At 38.1% G+C, this 11,785-nt stretch overlaps 1 protein-coding gene across 9 annotated transcripts in view; it reads left to right on the forward strand.

Annotated features, from left to right (window-relative positions):
• The window catches only part of kcnc3a (potassium voltage-gated channel, Shaw-related subfamily, member 3a), a 60,237-nt gene that overhangs the window by 44,491 nt on the left and 3,961 nt on the right, over window positions 1–11,785 (forward strand). For 2 of the 9 annotated variants that reach the window (XR_008963851.1, XR_008963852.1), the window contains one exon: window positions 9,732–11,171. The exons of 2 other annotated variants lie outside the window; for them this stretch is intronic. Coding sequence is in view for 3 of the 7 variants with exons in the window: in XM_057346160.1 (XP_057202143.1) it covers window positions 5,999–6,162 (164 nt within the window). In the remaining 4 variants the exon portion in view is untranslated. 5 more of the 9 variants (XM_057346160.1, XM_057346161.1, XM_057346163.1 and 2 more) reach the window with 3 other exon arrangements.

Genomic DNA, 11,785 nt, shown 5'->3' on the forward strand with positions numbered 1-11,785 from the left:
TCTCTCTCTCTCTCTCTCTCTCTCTTCTTCTCGTCTCTCTTCTGTCTCTCTCTTTCTCTCTTTCTCTCTCTATCTCTCTCTCTCTCTCTTCTCTCCTCTGTCTCTCTCCCCCCCCCCCAGACTGATTGATTTTCCCCTCTCCTCCCATTTAACCTGACCTCTGAATCTTTGCTGTAACAAGAGATCATGAGGGTTCACTCTCCAGGGGTCTTTAACAGCGAGACCAATTCATTATCAATATCTCCACATAATGTATCACCACATACATCAAAACTGCTATATGTGCTTTTGAATCAACATTATTGCAAAACTTTGCTTGCTATGAGTATCAACATATACTTAATTCACCCAAAAATAAAAAATGCTGTCATCATTTAATCACCCTCAAGTTGTTTTAAACCTGTATAAATGTCTTTGTTCCGGTGGACACAAAGGAAGATATTTTCAGTTCTGGGACATCATTGACTGGCATAGTAGAAAAAATGTAAATGGTAGCCAAATGTGCCACAGAACTGTTTGCTTGTGTTGTTGTGTTTAACAGAACAAAAACAATTATCTATTATGGTAGTCAATGGTGTCCAAGAACTGAAAATTGCAGACATTTTTCCAAATATTTTTCTTTGTGTTCATCAGAACAAAGACATTTATACAGATTTGGAACAACTTAAAGGGATAGTTCACCCAAAAATCTTCTTTGTTCTGCTGAACACAAAGGAAGATATTTGGAAGAATGTAAGTAACCTTAAAGATCTCAACCCCACATTGACTCCCATAGTATTTGTTTTCCCTCTGATGGCAGTAAATGGGGGATGAGACATGTTTTTGTGTTTATCAGAACAAAGAAATGTATACAGGTTAGGAACAACCTAAGGGTGAGTAAATGATAACACAATTTTCATGTTTGGATGAACTATCCCTTTAAGGGTGAGTAAATGATGACAGAATTTTCATTTTTGGGTGAACTGTTCCTTGAAATGTTACAGTCTTAACTGCAGATATACTTTAATGCATATATTCTTAATTTTACCTGATTGCCTTATGTTACCTACAAATTGAATTTGATTATAAGTTAATAAAAAATGGCACAATGTCTACCAGCCAAAGCTAAAATGATAAAAGAAGGCCCAGTTGCAATCCCAATTGCAGCATTGCTGATCACAATGCTATTTTCTAGTTGTTCAGCAGACGATACAGCCAACTGTCAGAATTCCAGGTTGCATCGGTGTGAGAGTTTGACTGCAGTGCAGTAAAAATTGAGGGGAGAAATATGGCTGAGAGGTTACTGTTCTGACCAATAATGCTTACAGAAGGGTCTCTCTAAATACTGTACAGTACATATACTGTAATCAATGTCAGAATAGAATCAATGCTCTTAAGCACTGTTGCCAGACTGCTAAATCGAACAGTTATCTTTGTATTCATTATTAACTGTATTAAGAACAATTCATTATTTGTGCTATAGCAAATTATTTATCAAGTAATGCACTTTAAAGGCAGTGATCTGCAGACCCAAGGCATTTTGCTAATGTGTCATTGAAGCTCTTAGCTGAACCTGATGGAAGATGGCCAGTGTGATGATGATGCCATCAGTACAATGGAGATCGAACCCTTAAATAAAAGGCGTGAGGGTTTTATTTGAGAATTAATAATACATATACATAGTAAAGTATAAAAATCCTCATAAGGATTTGTGTTAATCAAGTTTCATTATATTAAGGTAATGTTTTGAAAATATGTAAATAAGGTGAGGGAATGAGACAACAGCATTTTTTGTTTGGTTATGGATGGGTGTCATTTGTTTTTCATTGTCTTTGATGGAGTACTGCATGTATGACAATATCATACATGATCCGAAATTTATTTTGAACATTCTTTTATAGCTTTTGTTGTGTGCTGTGTTAGATAAAATGAAATGAAAAATGCCATCTCTGGGTACTGTTCTGTTTGCACATTAGATTATATTGTTCATCTTTTGATCATGTTGAATGTTACTTCTGTGTTCTTGCACTGCATATACAGGCGTGATGTCTATATGCATAATATTTCCTGTATTTTCACCGCATTCATAACATACACAACTCCAATGCTTCATCACATATTCCAGCTCACTGTTTACTGTATTTTGTGGTCTGTTTTAGTGTTTGGTGTCTTTCTTTTCTTGTGTAATGTATGTGTATTGTGGTGGTCGTGTTGTGATGTGTTTTGGTGTTACATTGTGTCAAAATCATACATGCAGATGCAATATAACTTGTATGTATGTGACTCCCACTATTATATTGTGTGTTTAAAGGAGTAAAAATATCCAATGGTGGATATTACAAATATTAACCTGGATAGCGCCATAGAAATTAAATATACTGTGTGTGAACGCAAAAGCTTAGACTATAATGCATATGTCTTAAATGATTACTGGATTCTATGTAGATGTAATAATTATTATTGTTGACTCTTCTGTTTTGATATTTAGCAAGTCAATGAGTACAGACTGAAATGTGGCTGAAGTGTTCAACACAGTATATTAAAGCTTGTTTTATTGTTGCACAAAAACAACATCATTCCTTGGTTAATATTTGTGCCACATACTAACGCCCACCTTCCATTTCATCCCCAGGCCACTCGTACAGTCCTCGTAGCGTAACTAAAGTTTGACATGAGGTATGTACACACAGCAGAGAGGGAGAGAGCCTATACAGATGGAGCAGTATTTTCTCTATGGGCTAATGTTAGCATGATGAAGCCACCATAAACAATGCTACGCTACTGTATGGAGCTTTAATGTTCAGACTCATTGCTCTGCGATTCAATTCCTGCTGAGAGCCTGATTGTTACCGTATGACAATTTTAATAAGGCCTAGAGCAGAATGTTGTACTTAAACGTACAGGAATCATTAGGCCACATGTCTCCAAAACAGATGCTTAAGAATTGCAGAAGCACAGAGTCTGTCTAGCCAAGGATTTGAATTACATCAGTTCAAAACACTGGTGTAATTCTTCATACATAACCTCTCACCAAAGGCCTTCAGTGTTGCATGTGTGGGGCTTGTAAGTGTGTGATATAGATCAATACATAGAATGACTAGTCAAACAGTAAATGGGTTTTAGGTTAGTTACACCGTGTTTACACCGGATGCGACCGGCGTGACACGACACACGGTTCTAATGGGATTGTCGCACCACACCGCATCCAGTGTGGAAAAAAAATGATGACGGGTTTTAATGCGTTCTATTGTCTTTTGACGCGGTCCGGAGTTAGACTTTTTTATCTTTGATCATTTTGTTTTAGGATTTGTGGCCATTGATGCACAAGTTTCTTCTCCCCATCATTCTCCCCTCCTCTTGTAATATTTATTGAGCTCTAATCTTTTCACTGAAACAATGTTGGAATTGCTGGTATTCTGCTGTTTCTGAGGTGGATTCATAATGCACAGGCATTCCATGGCCTTTTTCACACTGCACATGAAAATAGTATGATTTGGGCTTCCATTTTAAAAGTTTACCATATTCACGTGACTTTTTGAAGCATGAAAGCTTTTATCCAAGGCGACTTACATGTCACGTGTCATTGCAGTTAATGCAGCACACTCAGCAGAAAATATGTCGAATTTCTTTTTCAGAAAATGCTTGATACATCTTTTCATCACACAAAGAAGCATTGTTTAAAGAAATCAAACAAAGAAAACAACGTACTCATTGTTTGGCAAGTTTTTCAACCTGCATTACACACGGGCCCGGTTCTACGAGGGGTCAGTAAATCTGACTCAAGTCAGTTCATAGCGACACTTGGAATTTGTGTTCTGTAAATGAATTACCTTTAGGATGTAAATGTCCCCCTAATAATATAAATTAAATTTAACAATGATAATAAATGTACAGTGTAATTCTCAGTAACCCAATGACCGTTTTATAATCTATAGCTGTTATTGCAAGAAAATTTCGCTTGATTTTATTTAGAAAATATTTTATTTTCTCTGTAAAGCCATAGGTGAAAGGACAATGTGATCCTGCTCTTACTACTGATTCACTCACACAACCCTTTTATGTGCAGTGTGAAACAGGCCTAACAATTATTACTTTATTAATATACACATACTGTATATTGTATGGGTGGAGTGATTTCTGATGGCAAAGGTGTATAGACAGACAGATAGATAGATCGCATTTTAGATGAAAGCCCAGCACACACATAAGCACACATTATTTGTTGTAAATGAGCCCTCTGTTGAATAATAACTCCTCTAAACATGTATATTCCCTCAGATATCCAGTGGCATACAGTCACAGCTGCACCAGTGGTCTGGTGTGAGGTACAAGGTGACCCAGATCACATCTGTTCACTTTGCATTGCCTCTTTCTACAGCTCCTACTGTACAAGCAATGCTTTGCTGTAGATATTGAATGACAAGTGTCCCAGCAGCCCTCTGAAGCAAACACACAACCTCACAAGCATGAACACACACACACACTCTTCCTAACTGACCTACACTATGGCAGGGACTGGAGATAGGATTGCCGACTATACGACAGTAGGACCTTCTTAACACCCCGTGTTTTTCCTTCCTCGTGAGTTTCTGTTGTTTTGTTAAGAATTCTCTCTCACTGTGTTTGTGTCTGTGTGGGATGTTCTCCCGTTTCAAGAGGGGGTTGTCTACTGTGTATTCTGCCAGAGCTCTTCCTTCCATATCCATCCACTTCAGCCTGTTCAAAATCTAAAACAAGTCCAGTTCTCCACCCTTTCACACCAGTCTAGAAAGTTGTCACATGTTTGCCTGTTATTTTAACCGCACAAACTATCGTGAAACGGGGTGTTTTTATAAATCCATGTTATTTATGTAAGACCTTGCTGATGAGACCTCTAGACCGGGATGTATTGTAATATTTTTGTTTTCTGTTACACATTGAAGTTGTTATGAAATATACTTATTCTCGCTTATTTAGTGTTACTGCTGGGGTGGATTGTAACAGTTTTAGGCAACATGGGGATTAAAATTTTGTACATTGTTTAATTTTGTTACATTTATTTTAAAATGCTAATGGCTGCTTTTGCATCCACACCTGATTTGCATAATAAGAGCAACTACAGACAGCATGTGTGAATTCAGCAAGAAGCCAGCTGGGTAAATTTCTCCCTAAATTGACACTTGTAACCAAATTAAAACACTCCTGGACTGTTTCCCCAAACAAAGAATCAGATGTTTGATAAAGGCAGAAATGGATGTGGAAGGTAAGCTTTCAGGCACGGTAGGGTCACGTGAAGCTATTTTAAATTCCTGTAATACTCTACAGAAACACACACATATTTAATTCAGTCATGTGGATAAAGACAAATTTGCTTCCATTATTGAGTGTGAGCTTCACCTGGCCCACTGTGCTGACTGAGGCCGTGTGAACCTCAGTGCTTTGACTAGAAGGAACTCCTCTGCTACCTTCTGTTGGACTCCTGTGCTAGTATCAGACCGTCTGAGACTGGGTCAAACACCTGGAAGCTAAACTCTTTACCTCACTATTGGTATGAGTCAGCCATCAGGTGCTTCATCCACCTGCTCTTTTATACATCTGCTCTATCTCTCCCTGAAAACTGTATGTGGCTGTGACTAGAAGGGAGTTTTTTTTAATACTGCTGTGCCATAAAATGACTTGAAAACTTGATGACATTTCATAACTCTCATTTTCCTGTTTTGTCCTTTGTCTCTGTCTCTGTTTGTCCCTGTCTGTCTTTCTGTCTGTCTTTCTGTCTGTCTGCTTAAATATGTTTCATTTGGTCATTTTTGTTTTCCCCCTGATTTTGCTAATAACACCTGTCATGGCTTTTAACGTCCTTTCACTCAAAATATATCAATTTTACATTAACCATGACATGAAAAACTATAATAATACATCCTACTAACAAAATCTATTTACATCTAACTCTATTTGCCATTTTTCACTCATTTCTGTAATCTTTTTAAAATTAATTCACATTGCAAAACTGTCTTTGTATATTAAACTTCGCTCTCTGTAGCTGCAGGCTACGAGAAGTCCCGCAGCCTCAATAACATCTCGGGGATGACGGGGGCCGCTTTGCGCCTGACTCCCATCACCCCCATCAACAACTCACCCTATGAACCCTACGAGACCCCTGGCCCTTTACGGCGCTGTAGATCCCCCATCCCCTCAATTCTGTAGCACAGCGTTACAACTAAATAGAACACAAAACAAGGACGCTCAACGCAACATCATACTGCAATAGTATTATTAATCACGATAATGACGCTAAGTACTCAGCACTTCCATTGACTGGACAGGGTGGAGGTGCAGAACTATTTTTAATATCATGCCTCAAAGAGGGTGGGCAAAAGCTTTAAAAGGAATCAAATAAGCATTTTCTGTGATTTCATCGCAAATACTTCAGGCAATATTTCAGACAGGCAACTAAAACAATTATATGCTGTGACTCCAGCAGGTTATGCCTTACTATAAAAGAAAAAAGAAGCACTGAATAATATTATAATGAAATCCCTCTATGGCTCGTAAGCAGCAGTGGGCACCCTGTAGGAAATCTACCCCCGTAGTTGAATGACTGTAGTTGGCTTTCCCACATTTTCCTCCCTGATTGCTGGTTGTATAAAAGCTATTAGACTGTGATCCAGCAGGCTTATTCACTAGATAGCTTCTTTGACAATCCATATAGGCCTTGAAAAAGTCACTTCATATCAAAGCTTGGAGGTCACAGACAACATGCAAGTAGTTTAAGTGCATGCAAGAAAAGACTGAAGTTAGGCCAGTAGACATAACCGAACCAAACTCAATCCCCTTTAAATGCCACACAAATATGAAAATAAACATTTACTCAACGCTAGACTGAGTTTAACATACAGCAAAGCCCTTTAGCACAGAGTCAATGCTGGTTTGCTACTGTAATAAATCTAGAGACGAATTATATATAGAATTATATAAGAGTTTTTTGATCATTCAGGCCATTATCAGTATTGTTATTATGACACAAGGACACTTAGACATCATTTAATCAAATCCCCTCAAAACATTTCCAACAGCAACATTAGCTGACACTAAATCTCTTCAAATGTGCTTCGCACATGAATTATTATCATTGTCAACAACTTAAGTCATCAAAAAACTGTTTTTGTGCAAAACTGTTTCAACTATCTTGATGACCTCTGATGAGGCGGAGATGAAGCTTTACTATTTGTAACTGTTGTAAACTATCACTGAGATGAGAACTGATCATTACAAAAGGCTATTTTTGTACTAAGCGTTTGGGCATCGCAGTTAGGATTGGGGTTGGAGTTGCGTGGGCTCCGAGTTGACATTTCGGGAGATCTGGATATCGTGCTGTTGCATGAAGATGTAAACTCTTTTGTTTTTGAATTTCGACATACATTTCTGCATTTTTGTCACAAGAACCACAAAACGAAAAGAACAGAAGAGCCATCTTATTAGAGGCCTATATCCCTCTGCACTTCTTCAGGGCCCTTTCCAATTTATATACTAGAGCATGAAGGAACTGTCTTTAAAATATCTCCTTTTCCTATATGGTATTTCCTCATAAATATGAAGACATATCAAGCTAAGATGCACTCTTCACTGAATATCCGCATATACTGGGGCTGTGGTGAACCAGACAGTGGCCTCAAAGTTCCCCTATAAGGGCATGAATTAGCTGGACTTTTTCATTATCATCATTACTTGCATTATCCTCCCCATCAGAACCATTTTACGATTACTGTTATTCCTATAATCTGAATGCAGTAGAAAATCAGTTCAGTTTTTTTTTCTCTGGTCCCCTTTTCTTTCTCTATTTCTTTGTTTTTTGTCTGCTCTGTCTTTTGGATGCTGACCTTCGTTCCAATGTAAAGGAGGTAACATTGAATGGATGCTGGATTGACAGCGGTCAGTAAGAGAAGAAAAACAAAAGATGGCAAAATGAACTCTTTGAAATGCAGATATATGAGGCATATGTTTCACTGTATATTTGTGGGGGTGCACAGATTTCATGCCCACCGCTGGTGAAAATCTCTCAGCAACGGCAGCTCACAAAGCTTGTTTTATTTCTCTTTATGTGAAAAACAGAAAACCTTGTGTGTAAATGACCAAACTGTTTTTAGATTTGTATATTAGTTGAACATTTTATAAGACATACGAGTACAAGTTTTTGATTTATGTTTTTTATTTGATTTCCTTGCAACCTAAAATATTTTAATACCCCTAGCTAATTCATTACCTTTCATCCTCTGAATTAAGGAATGAAATTACTTTTTGCATTCTACGTTTTTCCATTGTACTTCACAGTAAAAATTAAAGATTCTTAAGGCACAATTTGAGGTTCCACAGATGCTACAAAGGTGGAGCCTGAAGAAGAGCCTTGAGGTACCACATTATTTTTTCCAAAATATCCTTAATTTCTGCAAAACTCGAAAGATCAATGGTTTCTTCAACATCACCAGCAAGTAAAAAAAGTTAATATATTTTTTTCCAAGAGAACGTAAGATATTGATTTAACCATTTAAGGGTGCTAGATGTTCTTCAGAGGGTTCAGCAGGGTTTGAGGAACCTCAAAGGGTGCCTCAAGAATCGTTTAACTTTTACAGTGTAGTACACTGCTCTTTTCCTCCTCTCTTTCTCCTACTGTCTTCCCACTTTGTTAAAGAAGTTTACTGCTTGAGTAAAGAAAGTGATTGTTAAAAACATGGAGTATTTGCATGGAGGCAACAAACTAGGTGTGTTACAGTATGATTTGTCTGCATGTGCACTGCTTTATGTGCATTTAAGGGCTCAGTGCAGTCACCAAGGACCACGTGCTGAATGTATGCAACGGCACTTCATGCGTGCTCTGTGTAATGTTCAGGTAGACGATAACTGTTCATAGATCAAGGAAGCTCTTGTTCTCAGACCAGTTTAACAAGCAATACGAAATGAAATAATTCAGATGCAGTGTTTATGATTCTGAGATCAGATTTGTTCTTAAAATAAGTATTTAGATTAGGAACCCTTCAGTTTTTTACTGTTTTAAAAGCAGGCCCAAAGTTACTCTTCTAAAAGTAAGCAAATGTTTTGACCAATTTTAAAGAGATAAATAAAATGACTTACAGAGATGGAGAGGAAGGCATATGAGTTAGTCACCAAAATCCTAGTGTGATTTAGGCCCAGCCAACACTCTTGATTTGTCATCTTCAGTCATATCCCTCTCCTCTTCTGCTCCATATCTCTTTTTCTCTTTTTTTATTCATGAGGATCTGTAGGTCTAAATGATATGTACAGTTTTGAAAGTTGACTTTGTAATTTCCACATGCATGGGTTTTTATTGTGAGCAATACGGGAATTAAGGGAAGTCTATATGAGAACAATGAAGTTTGTTTTGATAAGAATATGTATTTTATAAAGACGTTTATGTACATGTGTATGTTCATATAAGTGTGTACATATGGATGTGTATATTCATATGCACATGCATATTAATGATTTGCATGATACAAATGTAAAGTTTTTCATTGCTGTTTTTGTTACCAATCTTTATCATTGACTTGATTGCTCTGTGTGGGGGGCGGGGCTTAGTTTTTGCATGCTGTGATGCTATGGGGTGGCAGAGACCATTACAACTGTTTTATGTTATTTGTATTGAATGAGGATCTGAACTTTAACAACTATGTACCTGTTTTCTTTAGTTTTGTTTTCTTATGCATCAAAAGCATTGCAGATTGTCATTTTATGATTTATTCTTTTTCATCTTTTCACAGAGAACTATTCTGAAAGCCCAGTGCTTATCAGATATATGCAAAAAGAAGCAGTAACTGTGAACTAATCCTAGAACAGAAAATCCACTTCTTCCTTTTTCAAATACATTCCCGACCGAACACCTGACCCCTGTCCCCCGAAACCAGTATCAGCTCCTGTACATTCCATTCGGTCTCATCACAGCTAATTTCAGTACTGTATTGCCATCTCACGTTCCCCAAACTCATGACATCATCAATCTTATAGTTATGCATTATAAAGGAGCATTTTAGCCCCTTCAGCTCGGACCCCCCAACTACCCCCCCCTGCAGGATTTACGGGGATTGAACTGACGTAGCATTCAGCGTCGTAGGTCACAAGCATTCTTTGGTCACTTTAGTGGCTAAGAATACAGATTTTAGCCCTTAAAGTTTACCTGTTATATAAATATATGATTTAAAAGATCATTTTAAGGCGTTCATTGGAATATATTCTGACTAGACCGGTCAGAACTGAAGGACTTTCTGTGCTTTTGAGTGTGGCGAGTGAAAACAGTCTATAGGTTTTTCTACTCGGGGGAGTGTGAAGGATAATGATAATACTCACTACAGCAATGCATGTGTCCACACATTCTTCAAGAAAACTAAGTGCTGCATCCTAGTGCATCTTGTGGTTTTTCTGTGTGTAGTCTCTTTGTAGATGTGAGTCTGGGAGGGGCCAGCTCCATTATACAGTATATCCCTTTATGATGTAGAAGAGATAGGGCTGCCCCTAGTTAGCTTAGTTAGCGAATGCCCTGGTAGGCAAAAACAAGGCTGCATGTGACCGTGGAGGACGATGTAAATAATTCTCTTTGCATGTTAACAGCACAGAAGCTATAGTTTAATTGTGGCATTTTGAATAGGGAGAGCAGGTCGGTTAAACTACATTACCCAGAATCCTCTCTGTCTCTGTCAGACTTCTGCTCCCCTGTCACTACTCAGGTATATCTCTTTTTGTTCGTCTGAACAAGTGCTTCCAAAATGATGTCATTCGAAACAAAGAGAGAGACAGAAAGTGATGATCTGTAAACATCCCGTCTACACGTGCATCAAAGTGTCCTTGTGCTTTGTGTGCCCACCCGTTTCGTTTTTCTCACCACTGTCATTTCTTGTCACTTTAATTTGTCTTCATCAACAAACTCTACTGCTTCCAAATAACAACCAAAAAAGCCCAGATGACGTAAGGAAAAATTGTCCGCCATTTCATAAAACTTTTCGAACACGGTTCGCCGTAAGTGGATCACAAAAACTGTATGTGGAATCAGGACTCAACCGAATGGCGAGATGAAAACATGAGGGACAGATTGTTTGTTTGAGTGTTAAGAGGATTTTCGACAAATGAAGACAGGCGCCTTGAAATGGAGGACAGTTTGGGGAAGAAAGAAAATAAAAGAGGAGGAGTTGCGCTGAACGCTTCTCAGTGTAAGAATGTGTGTATGGTGTGTATTCTGTGTGTCACCGCTGTTCCCATGTGATGTGCTTGACCGTGTGCTTCAGTGGTTTTTGTGTGACCCTTTGTTTTTTTCTTGCTCTACTCATGTTTGGCTCTGGTGCACTTGCTCTCTATTCCCTATGCCATATGCAATACGCTCTCTGTTTGGTGATGTCAAAATAAGGGCGCTTCATGGGGAATAGTGAGTGTGTTTTTTGGGACGCACCCTTTGTGTTCGTAGTATGAAGGGGATTCACTGATGTACACTGAGCTTTTGCTTTGTTCTGGTCAGTCCTGCAGGGCTGACAAAATCGACTCAATTGATTTTAATCTTAAAACTTCATGTCTAGCAGATTTTGTGGCCCTCGGTGACTTGAACTTTTATTCAGCTTTGTGTGTGTTTGGTTTTTTTTAGCGTGGTTTCAAGAGTTCTTGGTTTTGCATTTACATGTTTTGATTTTGAGCGCATGTCAAGATGGGCTTTGCTATGAGTATAGCGGGTTTTGTTTCTGTCTCGTTTTGTTTCACATTGGTATTAAGTCATGACTTTGAAGAAAATCATGTTTAAAGGACATCAATCCAAAAACAAATTGTGTGTTTGGCT

Source organism: Triplophysa rosa, linkage group LG11 (assembly GCF_024868665.1).
Source record: "Triplophysa rosa linkage group LG11, Trosa_1v2, whole genome shotgun sequence".
NCBI classification, from domain to species: Eukaryota; Metazoa; Chordata; class Actinopteri; order Cypriniformes; family Nemacheilidae; genus Triplophysa; species Triplophysa rosa.